The sequence below is a fragment of the Scyliorhinus canicula genome, chromosome 20, assembly GCF_902713615.1.
Source record: "Scyliorhinus canicula chromosome 20, sScyCan1.1, whole genome shotgun sequence".
Classification (NCBI taxonomy): domain Eukaryota; kingdom Metazoa; phylum Chordata; class Chondrichthyes; order Carcharhiniformes; family Scyliorhinidae; genus Scyliorhinus; species Scyliorhinus canicula.
Genome location: NC_052165.1, coordinates 717949 through 742613, shown reverse-complemented (window position 1 = coordinate 742613; position 24665 = coordinate 717949). Strand labels below are relative to the sequence as shown.

Sequence of the window (24665 nt, the reverse complement as noted above, 5' to 3'; positions counted from 1 at the left end):
TGGACTCTGGAATGGTTCCTACAGATTGGACGGTAGAGAAATTAACCCCGATATTCAAAAAGGGAGGTAGAGAGAACACAGGGAACTATAGACCAGTGAGCCTAACGTCAGTGGTAGGGGCATTGCTGGAGTTACATATCAAGGATTTCATAGCACAGCATTCGGAAAGCAGTGGTATAATGAATGAATGAATGAATGAATGAAAATCGCTTATTGTCACGAGTAGGCTTCAATGAAGTTACTGTGAAAAGCCCCTAGTCGCCACATTCCGGCGCCTGTCCGGGGAGGCTGGTACGGGAATTGAACCATGCTGCTGGCCTGCTTGGTCTGCTTTAAAAGCCAGCGATTTAGCCCAGTGGGCTAAACTAATCAGGCAAAGTTAACATGGATTTACTAAAGGAAAATCGTGCAGGGCATATTGGTTAGCACAGTTGCTTCACAGCACCAGGTTCGATTCCCGGCTTGGGTCACTGTCTGTGTGGAGTCTGCACGTTCTCCCCGTGTCTGCGAGGCTTTCCTCCGGGTGCTCCGGTTTCCTCCCACAGTCCAAAGATGTGCAGGTTAGGTGGATTGGCCATGATAAATTACCCTTAGTGTCCAAAATTGCCCTTAGTGTTGGGTGGGGTTACTGGGTTATGGGGATAGGGTGGTGGTGTTGACCTTGGGTAGGGTGCTCTTTCCAAGAGCCGGTGCAGACTTGATGGGCCGAATGGCCTCCTTCTACACTATAAATTCTATGAAAAGTGAAATTGCCCTTACTGTCCAAAAGGGTTAGATGGGGTTATGGGGTTAAGGTGGAGGCTTAGACAGGGTGCTCTTCCCAAAGGCCGTGCAGGCTAGATGGGCCGAGTGGCCTCCTTTTGCACTGTAAATTCTATTCTATGCTTAACAAATCTACTAAATTCTTTGAAGATGTAACTATTAGAGTTGACCAGTGAGAACCAGTAGATATGGTTTATTTAGACTTCCAGACGGCTTTTGACAATGTCTCACATAACAGATTATTATTTAAAGTTAAAGTGCATGGGATTACGGGTAGTGTCTTGAGAAAGCTGGTTAGCAAACAGAAAGCAAAATATTGGAATAAATGGGAATTTTTCTGATTGGCAGGCAGTGACTAGTGGGGTACCGCAGGGATCTGTGCTAGGACCCCAACTGTGATGTGGAGATGCCGGCGTTGGACTGGGGTGAGCACAGTAAGAAGTCTGACAACACCAGGTTAAAGTCCAACATGTTTGTTTCAAACACTAGCTTTCGGAGCACTGCTCCTTCCTCAGGTGAATGAAGAGGTATGTACAGGACCCCAACTGTTCACATTATATATTAATGATTTGGATGAGGGAACAAAATGTATTATCTCCAAATTTGTAGATGATACAAAGTTGGGTGGGCGGGTGAGCTGTGAGGAGGATGCAGAGATGCTTCAATGGGATTTGGACAGGCTGAGTGAGTGGGCACATGCATGGCAGATGCAGTATAATGTGGGTAAATGTGAGGTTATACACTTCAGCAGCAAAAATAGGAAGGCAGATAATTATTTGAATGGGTTTAAATTGAGAGAGGTGGATATTCAGCGAGACCTTGGTGTCCTCGAGCATCAGTTGCTGAAAGTAAGCACGCAGGTACAGCAGGCAGTAAAGAAGGCATGTTGGACTTCATAGTGAGAGGATTTGAGTATAGCAGTAGAGATGTTTTACTGCAATTATACAGGGCATTGGTGAGGCCACACCTGGAGTATTGTGGGTAGTTTTGGTGCCCTTATCTGAGGAAGGATGTTCTTGCGATGGAGGGCGAGCAGCTAAGGTTTACCAGGCTGATTCCTGGGATGGTGAGACTTTCATATGAGGAGAGACTAAGGGATATGGGGGGGGGGGGGGGTGGGTGGGGGGGGGGGGGGGGGGGGGGGGGAGGCAGGATCTGATTATTGAACTTGATGATCAGCCATGATCATAATGAATGGGGGAGCAGGGTGAAGGGTCAAATGGCCTCCTCCTGCTTCTATTTTCTATGTTTCCCAGTGTCAGGCCATTCATTGAATACTTCCTTGTTAAATTACTCCTTCCAAAGTGTATCATCTGACACTTTTCAGGGTTAAATTCTATCTGCTACTTTCCTGCCCATTTGACCATCCCGTCTTTATCTTCCTGTAGCCCAAGACACTCAACCTCACTGTTAACCACCCGGACAATCTTTGTGTCATCCACAAACTTACTGATCGCCCCCCTTCCTCTCCCCCCCCCCCCCACATAGTCATCCATGCATTTATATAAATGACAACAATAGTGCTCCCAGCACGGATCCCTGTGGTACCCCACTGGACACTGGCTTCCAGATACTGAAGCAGCCGTCTATCATCACCCTCTGTCTCCTACAACTAAGCCAATCTTGAATCTAACTTATTCAATTACCCTGTATCCCATATGTATTTGTCTTCTTTATAAGTATCCCATGTGGAACCATGTCAAAGACTTTGCTGAAATCCATGTAAACTGCACCAACTGCACCACCCTCATCTATATCTGGTCAGTTCTCCAAAAAATTCAATCAAATTTATTTGCCATGACATTCTTCTGACAAAGCCATGCTGACTATTCCTGATCAAATCTTGTCTCTCCAAGTGGAGATAGATTGTCTACTTCAGAACCTTCTCCAATAGTTTCCCTTCCACTGATGTGAGACTCACAGGTCTGTAGTTCCTTGCCTTATCTCTGTAACCCTTCTTAAATAATGGAACCACATTAGCTGTTCTCCAGTCCTCTGACACCTCTTCTGTGGCCAGAGAGGAATAGAAAATTTGGGTCAGAGCCCATGCAATCTCCTCCACAGCAGCCTGGGACACAATTCATCTGGACCTGGAGACTTGTCCACTTTTAAGCCTGCCAACACCTCCAATACCTTGTCCCTCCCTATTTTAATTTTCTCAAGAACCTCACAATCTCTCTCCCTGAGTTCCATATCTACCTCCCCATTCTCTTGGGTGAAGACAGAGGTTAAATATTCATTCAACACCCTCCCAATGTCCTCTGGCTTCACCCACAGATTTTTCCCTCAATCCCTAATGGGTCCTACTCTTTTCCTGGTTATCCTCTTCCCAATGATATACTTATGGAATATCTTGGGATTTTCCCTATTTTTACCAGCCGGAGCTTTCTCATATCCCCTCTTTGCTCTCCTAATTGCTTTGTTAAGCTCCATCCTGTATTTGCTGTACTCCATTAATGCCTTTGTTAATTTGCTCCCTTGTACTTGCTGAATGACTCTGGTATCCATGGTTCTCTGGGCTTGTTACCACCAAAGATCAACTTCAGCAACCAGAATCTTTTACTCCCCTTTGGCGTTGAAGTTTGAAGATGATGTCAATCCTAATGTTATCTTCAAGATAAATCAAAAAGGAAAGAAATTGGACAGACCACCAGAACTGACCCAGAAACGGCAACAGCAAACCCAGGCCTGTTGACCCTGCAAAGTCCTCCTTGCTGACATCTGGGGGCTTGTGCCAAAGTTGGGAGAGCTGTCTCACAGACCTGTTAAGCAACAGCCTGACATAGTTATACTAACGGAATCATATTTTACAGGCAATGTCCCAGGCACTACTATCGCCATTCCTGAGTATGTCCTGTCTCACCAGCAGGGCTAGGGCAGACCCAGCAGGGTGGCGGCACAGTGGTATACAGTCGGGAGGGAGTTGCCCTGCGAGTCCTCAACATCGACTCTGGACCCCATGAAGTCTCATAGCAAGAGACAGAGTCGGCCCACTCAAGGACAATGGAGGGAAGTTATGCGTGGAACGACAGGAAGTGGGTGAAATTCTTAATGAGTACTTTGTATCGGAATTCACCAGGGAGAAGGACATGATGGATGTTGAGGTCAGGGATAGGTGTGCGAACGCTCTGGAGAACATCAATATATCAAAGGAGGAAGTGTTGACTACCTCAAATTGCATTAAGCTAGACAAGTCCCCGGGGCCGGATGGGATCTATCCCAGGTTACTGAAGGAGGCAAGGGGAGAAATAGCTGGGGCCTTAACAGATATCTTCACATCCTCTTCAACCACAGGTGAGATTCCTGAGGACTGGAGAATAGCCAATGTTGTTTCATTGTTTAATAAAGGAAGCAGGTACAATCCAGTAAATTATAGGCCGATGAGCCTGACATCAGTGGTGGGAAAGATTTTGGAAAAGATCCTGAGGGACAGGATATATGGACATTTGGAGGAAAATGGACTAGTTAGTGACAGACAGCATGGTTTTGTACAGGGAAGGTCATGTCTCACCAATTTGATTGAGTTTTTTAAAGAGGTGGCAAAGAAAATTGATGAGGGAAGGGCTGTGGATTTAGTTTATATGGACTTAAGAAAGGCATCTGACAAGGTCCCACATGGCAGATTGGTACAAAATTTAAAATTGCATGGGATTCGGGGTGGGCTGGCTAGATGGATACAGAACTGGCTTGGTTATAGAAGACAGAGAGCGGTGTAAGGGTGTTTTTCAGAATGGAGATCTTAGCTAGTAGTGTTCCGCAGGGATCGGTGCTGGGATCTCTGTTGTTTGTAGTATGTATAAATGATCTGGAGGAAAATGTGGGTGGTCTGATTAGTAAGTTTGCAGATGACACGAAGATTGGCGGAGTTGCTGATAGTGCCGAGGATTGTCAGAGGATACAACAGGATATAGATAGATTGGAGACTTGGGCACAGAAATGGCAGATGGAGTTTAATCTGGACAAATGAGAGGTGATGCATTTTGGAGGATCAAATCTAGGTATGAATTATACTGTAAATAGTCGAACCCTTAGGAACATTAACATTCAGAGGGATCTGGGTGTGCAGGTCCACAGTTCCCTAAAAGTGGCAACACAATGGCTAGGGTTAAGATTAAGATTAAGACAGCATACGGCATGCTTGCCTCCATCAGCCAGGGCATTGAGTACAGGAGTTGGGAAATCATGCTGCAGCTGTACAAAATCTTGGATAGGCCGCAGAGTGGTGGGTGCTGGGACGCGCTGCCAGAGGATGTGGTGGGAGCAGCACATTATCAACATTTAAGAGGCATCTGTAGAGGTACATGAACAGGGAGGAAATAGGGGGCTAGTGACTGAGTAAGGGCAGAAGGTTTTGTTTTTAGTTAGGGTATCATGATCAGCACAGACTTGGAGGGCCAAAGGGCCTGTTCCTGTGCTGTACTGTTCTTTGTTCTTTGTACCATCTAGAAGGACAAGAGCAGCAGGAACACCACCACCTTTTATAATCATCTTTATTGTCACAAGTAGGCTGACATTAACACTGTAATGAAGTTACTGTGAAAATCCCCTAGTCGTCACATTCCGGCGCCTTTTCAGGTACACTGAGGAAGAATTCAGAATGCCCAATTCACCTAACAAGCACGTCTTTCCGGGCTGTGGCAGGAAGCCTACGCAGACGCAGGGAGAATGTGCAGACTCGGGACAGATAGTGACCCAAGCTGGGAATCAAATCTGGGACCCTGGTGCTGTGAAGCAACAGTGCTAACCATTATGCTACCGTACCGCCCTAGAGCCTGGAGGCGCTCCTCCAAGTCACTTGCCACCCCGCCATGCCTTCACTGTCACTGGGTCAAAATCCTGCAACTCACTCCCTAACAGCACAGTGGGTGTACCTACACCACACAGACTGCAGCGGTTCAAGAAGGAAGTTTACCACCACCTTCTCAAGGGCAATTAGGGATGGGCAACAAATGTTGGTCCAGCCAGCAACGCTCACATCCCATAAAAAAGGATTTTTTTTGAATGTTTTAAATAAAATTCGATTCAAATAGATGGTGATTGACTAAAACTACTTGACTGCAAATTAAAACCAGACTTGTTGAAGCAATAGTTGTGGAACAAAATCCTCTTATGGAGCCTAAATTGAATTCCAGAAGAGACAAATGAAATACAAGTTTCCCCTCCCCAACAATGGCTCAGAGTTTCTGTGAAATGTGTTTGGACAGTGAAACTAATTCCAAATAGACACAACTCCAGAGCATCAAAGTTATTTCAGCATGAATTAGTTCATCTTTGTCAATGTGGCTGTCAGGCAAACTAACTTCAAATCTGTGAATCAGGAACGTCACACATGCAAGGGTGAGATTCTCTTCCATGGTTACATACGCAAAATTATCAGGTCATTTCAATGGAGCGCTAAATTGTTTCTGAAGCATTATTTAACTGTTCTTATGGCAGATACTGGGTAGAAACAGGAAATCCAACAAAAACCCACTAACTGCTACTTCTACAACTTTAACAACTACATAGCCACTTGCATCTATTGAAGTGCCTTCAGATGCCAAAGGTGCCTTATATTTGATAGTCCAACTTGAGGCAAAGTAAGAGGGAGGTAAAGGCCAAAGACTTTGCCACTGGAGATAGAGCAGAGCAGGAGGGAACGACATGAAGTAGACTGTAGCTGGAAGGCAGGGGATGTGGGCTGAAGAAGAATGCAAAACTAGAAAGGGACAAGACCAAGGACAAATCTCAAGAACAAGGATTTTAAGGAAAAAGGAACCAATGGAAGTCAGTAAAGATAAGGGTTACTGAGAAGTAAGATTTGTGTGTGATAGAAAATCACCACAAATGATAAAGATTGCGTAAAGATCCATTTTTTCATCACATTTAGGATCAGCATATCCCAAGCACTCATGCTAATGGGTTCAGGACTCCCGTTCTGACCAGCCATTGTAATTCTGCTTCTACCTTGGGTCTGATTTCAGATGGCACTGACCTTTGAGCATCTCACCTGACTTTCTTCCTTCATCTTCAGCTTTACGGAGAGATCCTTCATTCTTCCCAACTCACCGTTGAAGACAATGGCATGTTTCTTCAAGATATTTGGTAGGCCTGATTCGAAATCTGTTGTGGGATTTACCTCAGTCCAATTTAACCTGATCTTTTCCAGCCAAGTTAATCCCATTAGTGCCAGATAATTTCCTTTGACTATGTGCAAGGACAGAACTGCCGTCTGTCCATTTAATTGCACTGTGACATCAATACGGCCCCTCAACAGAACCACTTCTCCACTGTAGGTCTTTAACACTATCTTTGAGGTTTGCAGAGGAATATGTCAGAGCTTTTTTTGAATAACAGTCTCTGGCCGAAGTGTCCACCTCCATCTTCACCGGCTGACCGTCCAGTAATGGAGTGGCCCAATATCGGTTTGTTTCATCAGCAATAGCCAGTACATTTAATACAGTTCATTTTTGGACTCGAGTTCCTTCTCACATCCTTTTTATACCACGTGGACACTTTTGCTTGATTCGGTTTCCAGTTTGTTTTATTTGGCTCTTGCTTCCTGCAGCTTTGCCTGGAACTTGTTTCTTTTTCCAACAAGTGTGAGAAATGTAGCCTTTCTGCCACAATTTCTGCACATGTAATTTTTGCACCAACAATCTTCTGAGTGCCCAGTTTTTGCAAGCCCATGCCAAGTCCAAGTCTGTGTTTGGGTTCGAGTTTCAGCTGCCATCTTGTGAATTCTTTTGCTTGAACTCAATGTTTGAGCTTCTTTGGATGCTAATTCCATGGATGCAGCAACTCCCAAAGTTTTCTTCAAGGTCAGGTTGCTTTCGGTTAACAACCGCTTTGGAATAATGTCACTCCTTAAGCTGCAGACTAATCGATCTCTGATGGTATCGTTTAACACATCCCCGAATTTGCAATGTTTGGCCAGTCTTTTCAGGGTAACTACAAACTATGCAATCGATTCACCTTCTTGATTGCGCTTATGAAACCTAAACCTTTCCGCGATGACTTAAGGTTTCAGTGAATAATGGCCCTGCAATATTTCCACGATTTCATTGTATGTTTTTGGGCCTGGCTTTTCCGTCTGTAGCAGGCTCCGAAGAAGGTTAAATGTTTTCCCCAGCCTCATTGTGCTCAGGAATGTTGGGACTTTTATATCTGCTGCTATCTTGATCCCTTGAACAAATTAGTTGAATTGTTCTATATACAAGCTCCATCTCTCCATATCCTCATCAAAAAGTCCCAAGGTGCCAAAACCTCCCATCATTTTTCTCTATGGAAGGACCTAGCATGACCACGCTTCCTTTCTCTCCAAAGCAAGGCACAGCCTGAGCTCAGCCTATTTCTCTTTGTGTTGTACAACACTCCAGCTGGAGATTTGGTGACATTATGAATACACAGTAGTAATAAGATTTGTTGTTGCAGACTACTTGCTCTTCACAGCTACCGAGTTTGTTTTGGGAGGAGCATGTGGCGAGCTTCCCTCCCAGGAGGTTTCCTTCAGATTTTCCGGTTCCTCCGATGGCTGCAGCCATTGTTTTAGGTCCCCGTCGCGTTTCAGAGATTTATTATTTCTTCAGCCGCCTACAAACGCTATTCGCCTACCTCGTCGCCAGTTTTTATGCGCTGGATTCAAGATTGAGTCTGCAAGCCTTGGAGGTTCAACCAGATTGCAGAGTTTTATTCAGGAGATGTTAACACTACCAGCTGTGATGTTAGACTGCCCGGATTCCCGTGTAACACAATCAATCTCTTAAAGCGCCCCTGTTCAGTTACAAGGTTGCTTGTGAGGAACAACCAAAAATGCAACAGTAATGAGATTGTGATCTTAGTCACTTCAGGATGAGGTGAAGGTGGCAGTAGAGATAAATATTCCCCTATAGGGTAGAAGGAGAGTAAAATATCTGTATAATTATCTAATCAGACTGCTCTCCTCACATTATCAACATTTCAGGCAGTTTAGTAATACTTTTGCCTTCCCTCAAGACTGTGAAATTACTCGTTGTGTGAGGAAAGGATTGATTATAAGATTTATGTTTAGGTGTGGTGGCCGAGGATAAATTTGAGCCAAAACACTGGAAGGACTTTCTGGGACTCTTCAAACCAGATGTTTAATGTCCACTGGAATAGGCAGAGTCCAAAATAAAATCCTCACCAAACAGTGCCTGAAACAATGAAGAACTTTCAACACTGCAATTAAATATACATCTAGATTGTGTACTCAAGTGTCAGAGTGGAGCTTGAACTCTCAAACTTCGGATTTGGACGTAGCTCTGCCAATTAAGCCAAGCCAGCACTCTATGTAACAATCAATTAGGGGAGGCGATGACCGAGTGGTATTGACACTGGATTATTAATGCAGAGACCCAGGGTAAAGCTCTGGGGTCCAAGGTTCGAATCACCCCAGGGCAGATGGTGAAATTTGAACTCAATAAAAGAAAATCTGGAATTAAAAGTCTAATGATGACCATGAAACCATTGCCGATTGTCGTAAAAACCCATCTGGCTCACTAATGTTCTTCAGGGAAGGAAATCTGCCATCCTTACCCCGTCTGGCCTACGTGACTCCAGACCCACAGCAAACTGCCCCTCCCCCCCCTCTGAAATGGCCAAGCAAGCCACTCAGTTCAAGGGTAATTTGGGTGGGCAATAAATGCTGGCCCAGCCAGCAACACCCACATCCCAAGAAAAAAAAATTTTAAATTCCAAACCCAGACTTTCAATTACCAAATTTCTATAAACCATGACGAATTTAGCATAATTTAACACATTGCCCACTCCTGGTGAAGAAATAGGTGATGGTTGATTTTCTGATTCCTAGGATGCCTAGGCTAACTTCAAAGTCCTTCGTGAAATCATCAGACTTAGTACAGACCTGGAATCTTCCTGGTCTGTATGACTCAGTCACTCACTACATAAATATTCTGTTTCAGCATCAGCTCCTACATAAACACAGTATGCTTTCATCAAATGTCCTAATGCAGATGCATTGTAAAGCAAGTGAATGCTTATCATGGCAGAGAATAAATTAAAGCCAGTCAAACTATGGCGAAGGTGTGTTTATTGAATTGTTACTCAGACAGGTATAACAGTCATGTGAGTGTTGGACAGCTGCACAAGTGTCTGGAATTCACAAACTAGTATCTGCTCCTGGATAATGTGTTCGGAGTGTAGAAACCCAAACAAGCTCAACAGTCAGCTTATTTAGAGGGAGTCTCATTTACATGGAAGCGGTCCTCTTTTCTAGGTTTATTTTCACTTCTTCAGAAATTGCTCAGTAAGTAAATTCTCACAAAGTTTCTGTGTTTTAATTAACAAGAACGTCAGCTTTCAGGAGGTTTGTTTCTATTTAGCCACCTAACAGTGCCATTTGCAAACCTTATATGGCGCAAGCCTTGTACTGTTCAAATTGTGAAGTGCAATATGGCATAATTAACAGCATCTCTTGCATTGGCAAGCACAACTGCATCACATATCTCAGAGCAATCCACCCACTGCATCTATCAAAACAAAAATCAAACAACTGAAAGTACTCAGCAAGTTGCCAGCAAATCCAGTAAACAAGCAAGAAATAGCTAACTGGCAGCAATTAAAAGATCTGTGTGATCTCTCAAAGATGCCTGGAAAGGTGGAAACAAGGCCTACAAGTTCAAATTATGACTATCTAACATGGTTTTGTTCATCTGCTGTGTTTTGCACTAAAGATTCTTGACGGGTATAAATCTGGAAACATCCAGGTTCAGTCCCTGCACTGTTGTTGAATTAGCTGATTTCAGCCAAGGCAGCGAAATGGATGATTCAAGAGGCTTGAATAAGGAAAGGATAAATTAGCCAGATCCTGCTCCTGAACAAAAACTGAGACTGTTAGTGTAAGTGTGCTGAGGAGCAGGATGAGAATTAGCTGTGCTGTGTATTTGGATATTGTACTGGCACTTACTGTCAATACTCGCACATGTGAAACGGCAATTTGAGCAAGATATTAGACAGAACTTGTCACCAAACCTTAGTGAGACAGTCAAGGGCATTAGATGAGGGGAGAAAATTAGAAAGAACAAAAACTAGAATCTTGATGGTTGAAGAGAGATCATTGTTGGAAATTTATTAGTACAGTTCTCTAACTGTAGTTTTCAAAACATGATCACAACAATGTAATTCATGTTGTGACAAATATCACTCATGTCACAAATACAGCATTTGCATCATAATTTCCTGGGGGTGTTTTACATGATTACTGATTCAACATTTCTCTTACTCCCCCTAAGCCATTCTGATGGAGATTAGTCACAACAAAAAGGATCACATACTGAGCCAATAGGAACAAGGCAATCCGGCCATTAACTGAATTCAGAATCTACCAAAAGTCAGGATTTATATATTTCTGCAATTCCCGTTAATCATGATAATGTCTCCACATCATTTCCATGCAGTCCTTCATTGTCATTTAACTTAAATTAACAATAAGCAATATTTAGGGGGAGTTGGAAGATTGCATTTTCATTTGACGAAACCACACTCTAGGACAGGACTAACCAACATTTGTGTTTGAAAATCCATATTTATTAAAATTCAAATAATATCCTCCTTAGCATCTATTACTATTCTATATATAATTCATCTAAAGCTTTCATTAGATTCTAACCTATAGTTCACGCCTGGGATCTATTATTCTATACATAATTTATCCAAGCCAATTAGTTTCTAGACTGAGCTGACTTTGTGTATCCATTGTTCTATATATATATAATCCACCTGATCAGATTCCAACCTGTAAATCACAGAGTTGCCATGCATTCACTGCACATTTTTGTGTGTGTGATTTTTCTTTTGTCTTTGAATCTTGTTCCAGTTGATGATAGGTGACAGTAACTGCTATGTCCTTGCTGTGTGATGATGTTTCCCAGTCCTTGTTGAATTAGAACATCTCAGCTGCTGAGTTGGGGAACGACAGTTGACCTCAATGTCTCTGGGCAAGGGGCGTGTGAAAGAACAAATTTAAAATTATTCATAATCTCTCTGCTGATTGCTATCCAATGCAAGAAAACACCTATGTGGATATCAGGTGAGATGGGGATCAGGAATGCTCAGAATGATCAAATCACTCATGGGACCTATGCTCTTCCATGAAGAATAGCTGATTGGGAAAAATATCAGACAGTATCCAGCACCCCATGGAGCCTAGCCAGGAAGGAAAGGAAAACAGTAGTCAAAAAAATCAGCTCCTTCACATCTTCAATTTGACTAATACCCCCAGTCTGCCCCAGAATGCAGCATTTATTCAACAAAAATATTCACAAAGATAAAAAGAAACAAATGAAAGATTGTCAAAGCTAATCACGATTCTTTGTAACTGTAGTTTTTTTAAATGATGACGTGCTCTTCCAACATACAGCTGGAAATGATTGTTTTACTAATCCACACACTGAACAATTTTAACCTTCACATTAACTCCGACAACTTAAAGCCTCGGCGGCAACCTTTGGAAAATAAGCCTATCATCCCTATTGACTGTGATTGCTGCTAATGGAGGCCTCACTGTAGTGTGTGTGAAGGCTATAGAATCTTCTGACAACTCCCACTCAACCCCCCCCCCCCCCCCCCCCCCCCCACCGCGCCCCCCACCCCCCACACTATGACAGTCACAGTTAGTTTTAAAGAATAGAAATTACTGATGATTATATTAACTGACTAATGTTTAATCTCGCCATAATGTTGCCCTGTTATGTTAATGCAGGTGGAAAAATGTGATTATTTTAAATCAGTAAGTTCCCCCTGTAAACCTGTAGAAGTCAGACACTATGAAAGATTGTCACTCTCTTTCCACCCTGGAACTGCAACACGGACAATCTAGGAACTCTAAAGTACTTAAATATTCTGCTCTCCCAGCCGAACTGAAAAGCTCAGCAACAATAATTCTAGAAAGATGTTTAGTTCACTGGTAAACTTTAACTGTTAGACTCAGATCACAGTCACATCTGATTATTTTGATGTAAAAGAAGCAAAGTTTTCAATGGCTGTTCCAATTGGATTTTACGTTGGGATTTTCTATGCTGGGGGCATGAAATCAGTTCCCATTGCCGCACTGCTTAGCTCGTGATGGGGCAGTAATTCACCCACTATTTTGTATCTCCTACATACACACTTTCTGCAAATGTGTAATCAATTATCATATTGATAATGCATTATTTTGGTTAGCCATTTTCTTCAGAGAAAATGTGTTTACCAAAATGAACAAAGTCAACATTAGAAATGGGACAAGTATTCTACTTTGTATTTAGAATCAGTACCCAGCTGTGAAGCAGTAAAGCTTCAATATTCAAATTCACGAGGAATCATTTTGAAAGAACCCAAGCCATCTAGCTCAGCTTCTTAACAGGCAAAGAAAAACACTTTGATCCCATTGGTCTGAGTTGAATTCCAAGCCAGATTCCTGAGGTGATCATTTCTAATGCATTGTGTCACCCAGTCATTGTGCTTAGTTTGTCTATTAGAGCACTGGCTCATAGGTTCAATCCTGCATGAAGGACAGAATCTTTCCTCAAATATCATCTTAATCGCCCACTCAACTGTAAAATATCAGGAGCAAAGACTATGTCATTGTAAACTGATTATATAACAAAGTCTACTAATGGGATTGATCAAGTCTTTGGAAATTCTGTATGACTTCCAAACTAAAATTATCAAAGCAGTGCAAGGTGCAACTGAACAAGAAATGGTCAAGAATGTCATTGTTTTTATACAACGTTGTACTGCACACTTATGGGAACTGATGCTGAGGCACAAACTGTCATATCAGACGGGAAGAAAGTATTCCCTACACCTGATTAATACAATTTAGGGTATGCATAGGAGCCTTTATTGATCAACACATGAGCCATACGATGCCAGCATTTCTAATTTACACAGCAGTTACTATTTTGTTGCCAGAAAATAGTTATATTATTCTGACCTTAACAAAATTATATGTGCTAGTGACACCCTCCAGGAGTACTACAGTCCAAAATAAAACCATTGGGCACATAGCAGGAATATGCAGCTAATTTACAAACAACAAAGTTCATTCAATGGGGTTAACATAAACCACAATAATTCAAAATAAAGCATGTGGGGATTACATAACTCGCCTAATGCAGCCAAAACATATCATCTGAGAATGAATTAAACATGGGGATAAGTAAACTGCGACCACATTGGGAAGAAATACTTTACATAATTTGTCCCTTTTTGCCAGCGATCAAATTGAATTGAATGACGACAAAATTCTTTTCGAGAAAATGTATTACGGCAGTGACTTCCTGAAGATTACCATCATAAATAACCACAATGTACATGGTTTTCCATCATAGTTTGCTGTACTTTAGGAGGGGAAATGCAGGGTGTATCATATAATACTTGCCCCACTCTCACAGGTGTCTGATTTTTGACATTCCTGGCTGTTGGCAATATGATTAAGAATCAGCATTATACCCTGCAGAAAGTTCCATCTAATAGACAATGATTTCTCTGCAGAACTGATACTTCTCCAGCTCCAATATATCAAATGATTTAAATTGTACGAGTTCTCATTATGCAGTTCAACAAGGCACTAATAAATATTCGAATGACAATTATGAACTTGTAGTTCACTCAGACACTTTCTGCAATCATGCAAAGACCTCAGCTGAATTACTTGGAATTGAGCAAAAGCTGTCAGTAAATTCTATTCAATATATTTGCCTCAACTTAACCGTCCACTTAAGGAGCGACTAAGGAGAGTGGAATAAATAAGGTTCTATCTCCCTAAATTTCCACATATGCTTCCATTAGTCACATTGATCAATAAATCTGTGATATTATTTTGCACTTATTGACATCAGCCTTTTCTCAGCACATGCCAAGGACGAAACAAGATCAACATGTCAATACCTACAGCCTGCCAAACTATGACGGGGTGGAGGTAGATACGGTTGTGGATTTCAAAAGGGTGTTGGACAAAGTCCTGAAGAGAAAACAAAATGTAGGCCTACGAGGAACAGGTTGGGGTGTGGAACTAGCTGAGTAACTCTTGCAGAGCTGGTACAGGCATGGTGAGCCAAATGCTGTAGCTATTCTCTGATTCTCTAATATCAGGTGGATTGCAGGAACAATACTAATGTCCGGAGAGACTTATCAGTGACTTCGTGATAGGGGAAGATTATCTTTCCTTTTACAATTTTAAAAAAAGAGATGAACAGAGAAAATAAACGTAGAAATAGACGGACATGTCCACAAACATCAGAGAGGCAGAATCGCAAACAGAGAGAGGCACACAAGCAAAGTGATAGGGATAGAGGTGAAAGAATGGAGCTCACAGTGCTGGCAAAGACAGGCACGAAAAACACAGACACACACAGTCAGCAGCAGAGGCAGTTAGGAAGAAGCAGATGAACATGCATTGATACTGAGAGGAATGGACAGTGTGAGGCGGAGACCACAGTAGAAAAGAAATAATGAAAAGCAGAGACAGAGAAAATTATCGACACAAAGATAGACCGAGGGATGAAGCCAAGGGAGACAAAAGGAAGTCAGAGAGATAAACACAAAATTAATTTGCTGAAAAGACAGATTGTCCATGGCCATTGGGGGTGGGGGGTGGGAGAAAGGAATTACAATACATCCAAACTTGCTGATTAATCCAGACCATGTGCCAAAAGCTAAATAAATAGCTTTATTTGGCTAATCTGAAGATTGGGAGTGATCAAAGCACAACAATGTTATCAAAGGGTTCAGATTACCTCATTATCTGCAAGAACATTTTTACAGCCTTATATAAAACAGAAAATGCTGCAAATACTCAGCAGGTCAGGCAGGAGAGGAGAGGAAATCTGAGTTAACCTTTCCGGTTGATAACCTTTCATGATGAAAGGTTACAGCTGACCTACTAACTTTGTATATTTTGCTTTTATAAGCCAGTATGACACTGTCTAAAATATACCGTGAAGAGAAGGGAGAGAGGAAGGAGAATGGCCACCATACGTTTACTGATAAACTGTGACATGGGAGATGCTGAGAGCCAGTAAAATCCATGCAGTGGTGCATTTGATTGGTACCAATCTCTGTGACTTTATCAAAATAATCGTCAACACAGACAGGTAGTAGGTACTCTACAAGTAAAAACACCTACTGATTAATTCTCATCATCTTTAAATGCCAATGAGTAGAATCCTCTTTAGCCTCTATTTACAATCTGGGATTAAGACACAAATTTGAAGTTTCTGTAATTCTTTTTAACTGGTCCCTCTATGTGAGCACAATAGGAGTCACTTTTCATTAGGTTTGTCAATCCTCCCTCAATGTTCCCGGTTCCTTCGGCATCAATTTAACTCGGAAGATTTCAAAGTTAACTTCAATCGTAGCTGCTCCTTCATTTCAAACAACCTTTCAACAAACCAGGGGAAATACAGGTCAATAAAAATCAATGCATCTGTCCTTGCGCTTATTCAACGATTAGGGAGCTGGCCAGGTCTGTGGCTAAGGGAAGCATTTCAGTGAATATAAAACTCAGTCCCCACTTTTATATTGAATCTGGGAAATGGAGATTAAAGACTTGGGGTAGGAATGTGACCCTCGGGTTTGTGTCTTGATCACTCATTATCTATGACCAGGCATTGGAACAGTTTTAATTCCAGGAGGTTGATGGTTTTTTAAAAAGTGACAGAAAGGTGAAAGGTTTTGTGGCTGGGGGTGAGTGTGACCGTGTCTCCCTCAATGGGGAAGGGGGGTGCTGAACTCACTGGGAGGGGGGGTGCTGAACTCACTGGGAGGGGGGGTGCTGAACTCACTGAGAGGGGGGGGGGTGCTGAACTCACTGGGGGGGGGGGGGGTGCTGAACTCACTGGGAGGGGGGGTGCTGAACTCACTGGGAGGGGGGGTGCTGAACTCACTGGGAGGGGGGGTGCTGAACTCACTGGGAGGGGGGGTGCTGAACTCACTGGGAGGGGGGGGGTGCTGAACTCACTGGGGGGGGGTGCTGAACTCACTGGGAGGGGGGGGTGCTGAACTCACTGGGAGGGGGGGTGCTGAACTCACTGGGAGGGGGGGTGCTGAACTCACTGGGAGGGGGGGTGCTGAACTCACTGGGAGGGGGGTGCTGAACTCACTGGGAGGGGGGGTGCTGAACTCACTGGGAGGGGGGGGGGTGCTGAACTCACTGGGAGGGGGGGTGCTGAACTCACTGGGAGGGGGGGGTGCTGAACTCACTGGGAGGGGGGTGCTGAACTCACTGGGAGGGGGGTGCTGAACTCACTGGGAGGGGGGATGCTGAACTCACTGGGAGGGGGGGGGCTGGCCTCACTGGGAGGGGGGGTGCTGAACTCACTGGGAGGGGGGTGCTGAACTCACTGGGAGGGGGGGGTGCTGAACTCACTGGGAGGGGGGGTGCTGAACTCACTGGGGGGGGGGTGCTGAACTCACTGGGAGGGGGGGTGCTGAACTCACTGGGAGGGGGTGCTGAACTCACTGGGGGGGGGGTGCTGAACTCACTGGGGGGGGTTGCTGAACTCACTGGGGGGGTGCTGAACTCACTGGGGGGGGGGGGGTGCTGAACTCACTGGGGGGTGCTGGCCTCACTGGGGGGGGTGCTGAACTCACTGGGGGGGTGCTGAACTCACTGGGGGGGTACTGAACTCACTGGGGAGGTGCTGGCCTCACTGGGGGGGGGGGTGCTGGCCTCACTGGGAGGGAGGGGGGTGCTGGCCTCACTGGGAGGGGGGGGTGCTGGCCTCACTGGGAGGGGGGGGGGGTGCTGGCCTCACTGGGGGCAGGGGGGGTGCTGGCCTCACTGGGAGGGGGGGGTGCTGGCCTCACTGGGGGCAGGGGGGGGTGCTGAACTCACTGGGAGGGGGGGGGGGTACTGGCCTCACTGGGAGGGGGGGGGGGGTGCTGGCCTCACTGGGAGGGGGGGGGGGGTGCTGGCCTCACTGGGAGGGGGGGGGGGTGCTGGCCTCACTGGGAGGGGGGGGGGGGTGCTGGCCTCACTGGGAGGGGGGGGGGTGCTGGCCTCACTGGGAGGGGGGGTGCTGGTCTCGGGGGGGGGGGGGGAGAGGGGAGGTGGGGTCCAGTTGGAATGGGGGGGGTGTGCTGGTCCCAGTTGGAGGGGGGGGGGTGCTGGTCCCAGTTGGAGGGGGGGTGCTGGTCTGGGGGGGGGGGGTGCTAGTCCCAGTTGGAGGGGGGGGTGGTGGTCCCAGTTGGAGGGGGGGGTGCTGGTCCCAGTTGGAGGGGGGGTGCTGGTCCCAATTGGAGGGGGGGGTGGGTGTGGTGGGGGGGGGTGTGGTCCAGTGGGTGGGGGGGGGGGGGGTGGGGGGGGGGGTGGGTCCCAGTTGGAGGGGGGGGTGGGAGTTGGGGGGGGGGGGGGAGAGGAGGGTGGTGGTCCCAGTTGGGGGGGGGGGGGGGGGTGATGGTCCCAGTTGGAGGGGGGGGGGTGATGGTCCCAGTTGGAGGGGGGGGGTGATGGTCCCAGTTGGAGGGGGGGGGGGGTGATGGTCCCAGTTGGAGGGGGGGGGGGGTGATGGTCCCAGTTGGAGGGGGAGGGGGGGTGATGGTCCCAGTTGGAGGGGGGGGGGGGGTGCTGGTCCCAGTTGGAGGGGGTGGGGGGGTGATGGTCCCAGTTGGAGGGGGGGGGGGTGCTGGTCCCAGTTGGAGGGGGGGGGGGGGGGGTGCTGGTCCCAGTTGGAGGGGGTGGGGGGGGTGATGGTCCCAGTTGGAGGGGGGGGGGTGTGGTGGTCCCAGTTGGAGGGGGGGGGGGCGCTGGTCCCAGTTGGAGGTGGTGGGGGGGGTGATGGTCCCAGTTGGAGGGGGGGGGGGTGGTGGTCCCAGTTGGAGGGGGGGGGGGGGTGCTGGTCCCAGTTGGAGGGGGGGGATGCTGGATGTACTCACTCTGGGTGGCAGTGGATGGCAGCTCTGTTGTTGCTGACGGCCGGGGCTTTGTGCTGCTGGATGTGGAGATGTGAGTCCGGGTCTGGCTGCAGCTCCGGCTCCGTCCCCGGCTCCGTCCCCGGCTCGGGCAGCTCCGGCTGCGGCTCCCGCTGCTGCTGCCGCCGGTGTCGGTGGCCGCTCTCTCCCGGCTCAGCTTTCAGGCTCTGGTTCTCCTGCAGAAGCTCCTCCACTTTCAGCTCCAGCTCGTGGATCCTGTGCCTCTGGGTCAGGATCAGGGTCTGCTGATTCTGCACAATGGTGGTCAGCTCCTTCAGGTAGAGTACAGCCCTTATTGGGTTCTCCATCAGACTCTCCATCCCCAAGATTCTGGCACAGCAGCAGGGTAGCCAGGGGAGAGCAGGGCTGTGCCAGGGGAGGGCAGGGCTGTGCCAGGGGGAGAGCAGGGCTGTGCCAGGGGGGAGAGCAGGGCTGTGCCAGGGGGGAGAGCAGGGCTGTGCCAGGGGGGAGAGCAGGGCTGTGCCAGGGGGGAGAGCAGGGCTGTGCCAGGGGAGACAGCAGAGGAGCAGGCTCTGTTGTGCCAGGGGACACACGGATGGAGCAGGCTGGGTTGTGCCAGGGGACACACGGATGGAGCAGGCTGGGTTGTGCAGGATTCAGCTCAAGCTGCCCTAGACCAGCTGCAAAACTGACGCACAGACACGTTCGTTAAAGGCACAAGTTAAAGGCACTGTGCTGGGGAACACATGCCGACAGGAAAAGATTTGCATCAGCCTGTTATGAAGAGCAATTATTTATTTTCTCTTGGGTGTCAGTGGAACAACCCATCCACAAACATTCACTCCCTCTATCACTGGAATTTCCCACAGGCTAAAGGAATAGGATAGTCCGAGTGTAGAGTATTCACTCCCCCCCTTAACGACGGCTCCGGGACTGTTGTATCTAAGGTTGGCCTGGCTACAACAGACCTCCAGAGAGAAAGGTCCTGTGTGTGTATATCCCATTCTCTTGTCAATAAACCAGTCATTTATTTTTACTCGACTGACTCTGTTGCCTTCACTAAACTGGCGACGAGGAACAACTGGAAGCTGTGGATGAGCAACTCAGCCATCTGTTGTGCTGCTTGACTCACTCGCTCACTATGCCTCTGTCTGGAAGGTTAGACACTTTTGACCCAACAATACAATCCTGGCCCCAATACGTGGAATGTCTCCAGTATTCAGGGTGAATAATATTACTGAAAATGAACGGCAGACGGTGATACTGTTGACAGCCTGCAGTGCAAATACGTTCAGAATTATTTGGGGCCTTCCATTTCCAGCAGCACTGGACACCATTGCGTTTGACCAATTAATCACGCTGATGGGGAACCACTTCAATCTGATGCCCTCTATCATCGTCAGATTTAATTTGGCAGTGTGAGCAGATGGAGAGTCAGTTGCCAAGCTTAGTATAACTGCTGTACTGCGATTATTGAGCTATGCTAGTGGATTCTATAGACTCTGGAACTGTCCCTGCAGATTGGAGGGTAGCTCACGTCACTCTGATATTCAAAAAGGGAGGTAGAGAGAAAGCAGGGAATTATAGACCAGTAAGCCTAACATCGATAGTGGGGAAAATGCTTGAATCCATTATCAAGAACAAGAAAGCAGTGTCAGGATCAGTCAGAATCAGCATGGATTTCTGAAGGGAAAATCATGCTTGACAAATCTGTTGGAATTCTTTGAAGATGTAACCAATACAGTTGACAAGGGGGAGCCAGTCGATGTGGTATATTTTTGACTTTCAGTCGGCGCTTGACAAAGTCCTGCATAAGAGATTATTATGAGATTATTGTGAAAAATTAAAGCACATGGGATTGGGGAAATGTATTGAGATGGATAGAATACTGGTTGGCAGAGAGGAAACAAAGTGGGATTAATGGGTCCTTTTCAAATTGGTAGGCAGTAACTAGTGGGGTACCACAGGGATCGGTGCTGGGACCCCAGCTATTCACAATATAAATGATTTGGATGAGGGAACAAAATATGGGTGAGTGGGCAAATCAATGGCAGGTGCAGTATAATTTGGAATAAGTTATTCACTTTGGAAGCAAAAACAGGAAGGCAGATTACTACCTGAATGGTTGTAAATTGGGAGAGGGGAGTGTGCAGTGGGACCTGGGTGTCCTTGTGCACCATTCACTGAAGGTAAGCATGCAGGTACAGCAGACGGTAAAGAAGGCGAATGGTATTTTGGTCTTCATTGCAAGAGGTTTCAAGTAAAGAAGCTGGGATGTGTTGCTGCAATTGTACAGAGTCTTGGTGAGGCCACACCTGGAGTATTGTGTGCAGGTTGGTCTCCTTCTCTGAGGAAGGATGTTCTTGCTCTCGAGGGAGTGCAGCGAAGGTTTACCAGACTGATTCCAGGGATGGCAGGACTGTCATATGAGGAGAGATTGACGAGGTTGGGATTGTTCTCACTGGAGTTCAGAAGAATGAGGGGGGGGATCTCAGAGAGACTTATAAAATTCTAACAGGAGTAGACAGTGTAGATGCAGGGAAGATGTTACCAATGATGGGTGTGTCCAGAACCAGGGGTCACAGAGTGAGGATTCAGGGTAAACCATTTCGGACAGAGATAAGGAGACATTTCTTCACACAAAGAGTGGTGAGTCTGTGAAATTCATTACCACAGGAAGTAGTTGATGCTAAAACTTTGAATATATTCAAGAGGCGGCTGGATATAGCACTTGGGGAGAATGGGATCAAAGGCTATGGGGAGAAAGCAGGATTAGGCTATTGAGTTGGATGATCAGCCATGATGGTGATGAATGGCGGAGCAGGCTCGAAGGGCCAAAAGGCCTCCTCCTGCTCCTATCTTCTATATATCTATGTATATGCTGAGGGACCGTTTAGTCTGCAGTATTAATGACCCTGATATTCAGAAAAATCTGCTTGGTGAAGGTCCTCTGACTTTCCAAAAGGCATTACAAATTGCTCTCTCACAGGAAAGCATAGCTGAGGGTGTACAAGAGCTGGAGGGAATGGAAGTCAATATCCTCAAGCGCCGCCCCCCTGCCTCCACGGACAGACCATCGTGAGGTTGTAGGACGGCGACCTCATGATCAGAAGCACCATTGCACCCTCTCCAGGCTCTCATGGAGCTAATGGCACCCCCTGTGCCAAGTGTGGTCACCGCAACCATCCACTGAGATGCCCCTGTGATAGATGCTGCCCTGCCCACATGGGTCATGCCACTCTGCGCCCCCGTCCTCACGCCCACCATGACCCCGAGAGGCTGACGCAGATTCAGAAATGCAGCTGAACTGCTTGGTCCTGCCCCATGTGGCTCTAACCCATGTTCCAGTGAACATCAACGGCCATCTCCTCCATGTGGAATTAGACTTAAGTGTTGATGTATCGGTTGTCCCACGCAAGGTTTTGACTGAATCCACCTTGGGGTGAGTGAATTGTATTTATCCAATTCGATTGCCTGTCTGGTCACCTATACCGGGGAGCTGCAGCCTATCAAAATTTCCACTCTCACCGCAGTGACTTATGAGCGTCAATCTTTACACCTCCACCTCCTTGTGGTGCGGGGCGGGGGGGGGGGGGGGCGGGGGGTGGTCCCTGTCTGGCCAATCGTGATTGGCTGGGCCTTGACTGGCCATGGATCCACTGGGTGGAAGGCTGTGTCCCTGACCATTTTTGGTCTGTATCGTCCTCGTCGTCCCTTGAGGGGGCCTTTGGACTTGGGGTTGGGGGGTAATATTTCCCCCAGGGGGCACACGGGACGGGTTTGATTTATTTTTCTCAATTAACGGTCAATTTAGCATGGCCAATCCAACTAACCTGCACATCTTTGGGTTGTGGGGGTGAAACCCACGCAGATACGGGGAGAATGTGCAAACTCCACACGGACAATGACCCAAGGTTGGAATTGAACGCAGGTCCCCTATGGCACAACCATGCTAATCATGGTGCCATCATGCCACCCCTTGGGCTAGTCTCATATAGGCCATATTAAGTAAAGGATAGCACATTTCCTTCCCGGAAGGACAGCAGTGAACACAAGAACCTCATGGTCACCATTCCTGATACTAGCCTTTGATTCCAGATTTTATTTAATTTAAAATTTGGAATTTGAAAACACGTCCCCAGCATATTAGCCCTGCCTCCAGATTACTGGTCCAGTAATAGAACCTCTCTGCCGCTACACCCCAATGCAGATCCAACTTTGCAGGAGAGATGGCCTCCCCACGGTTTTCTCTTCAGAAGTTTATTCTGGAAGTTGCTGCTTTTGAGGAAGCTGAGCTGAGAGGATTGATGAAAAGGACAAGAATTAGAATGGCAGTGAGAGGTTGGACTTTTCACAAGAAATGTTTGACCATTGTGGTTGAGATTGATAAGCTCGTTAAAGCTGCAATAATTTTTGGTCAAGAAGCAGTACAAGTGAAGTGCACTGACCTTCTCTCATGAGATGCCCAACTCCCTATCACCAAGGCTGCCTGTCTGGGATGTCTTACATATTTCCATCACCTTCTGCTCCACCTGACTGTTTCTCCATTAGTTTTATTTTTCTCCTTTATGTGGTGTGTTGTCCTCTCCTTCAGGAGAATAAAAAAACAGTTAGAAGTGGTTACTGAAAAGGCAAGTGCGTGTGTCGGACCTCTTTATGTAACACATCAGCTGAAAGGAAAAATGAGCAATCTGCTCAGGTAATGGGGACACCTTGGCTGCAATGTTCCTGACCCATCAGCGGCGAGAAGTTTGTTGGGTGGGGAAGCTCAATTTGGAGGGAGGCCAAAACTCAGGTTTCTGATGGTGGGATGAACTTTAGGAATTAAGTTCCATGGACCTTCAAGGCAGGTTAAAAGTGGGATAAACCTCTTTTGTACACATTAGCATGTCATGCATGTTCATCAAAAGGCCACTGGATTTAAGTTCCTCTCCAAATTAAGTTCCCTACTAACAAATAAAACTTTCACATGTACGACTGTATATAATTGGCATGCACCTGCAGCTGAACCTGTACTATGACTTTGAAGTAAGTAGATTCTACTTTAGCCTTCTTGGGGATTGCTGACAAGTGTCAGCCTCTTGGCTGAGACTGGGTTAACCAGGGCCCTGTTGAGGCGAGGTACATTGCTACATCTGCCTCCATAAGGTCCACGATTGAGCAGACACTAATCCTCCAAAAGGCGAGTTGCAGAGAGTGCACTAGTTAATTATTGTCAGCTGCCGCCTGCTATGAAGCGGGGGTGTCTTGGCTGAGGGCGACATGAGATATCTCCCCCAATGACGAGGATAGTGAAGGAGATGGTGCTGATGAGCAGAATGCCATTGCGGGGTACGATACAGCTGACAAACTCATGACAATCTGATAGCTAACAGTTTACAGGCAGAGTGAGCTGCCAAGACATTTTCTTAACTGTTTGGTTTTCTCTCCTCTACTGGCTGGAAGGCCCCAGCTTCTTTTTGGTTTCAGATGTAATAATTTGCTCAATTGTACCTTGATTCATGATTGCTGAATTGAATTTCACTCCCTGACATCTGCCTGCTGGTGGTTTGATTCTTTGGATGCAAACTGTGCTGATAAATGCACACATTAGAACTTGCAAAATATTCAGTCCTCCCCCGACCTGGGCACCTGTTAAGTAGAATTGATATTTTTCTCATGCTCTCACAAAGTTCCTGTGTACAGCAACTTGTAAGCAATATCAAATCTTACCATGGAAGGGATGCACATATTTCACCCGATTAGGGTGCAGACCTTACAGAGAGGACTTTCAGGTGGAACCAGAAATATAGATCCACAGGGAAGGACAACTTGAAAGTGAGGAATGTTGGATCAGCCATGATCCTATTGAAAAGTGGAGCAGGTCTGAGAGACCAAATGGTCCCCTGCTGTTCCTACTTCCTATGGGTTTAATACCATTTTCCCCTGGAGTTCATTTCTTCATGCAGACGGATAAAGGAAGATCGTGATCCTGTCGCCATTTGTCCACAAGCCCATTCTATTCCCTCTTACCTCATGGACTAAGACCT

General features: G+C 46.4%; 1 protein-coding gene across 3 annotated transcripts in view; it reads right to left on the bottom strand.

The window, feature by feature from the left end:
- LOC119955311 (IQ motif and SEC7 domain-containing protein 3-like) overlaps positions 1–19488 on the bottom strand; it is a 662877-nt gene extending 643389 nt beyond the window's left edge. For 2 of the 3 annotated variants that reach the window (XM_038781396.1, XM_038781398.1), the window contains exon 1: positions 18640–19487. In XM_038781396.1, the coding sequence (XP_038637324.1) occupies positions 18640–18995 (356 nt within the window). In that variant the 5' untranslated portion in view covers positions 18996–19487. Of the gene's footprint in view, positions 1–18639 lie in introns of all 3 variants that reach the window. The other variant, XM_038781397.1, reaches the window with a different exon arrangement.
- Between the last annotated feature and the right edge of the window lie 5177 nt (positions 19489–24665).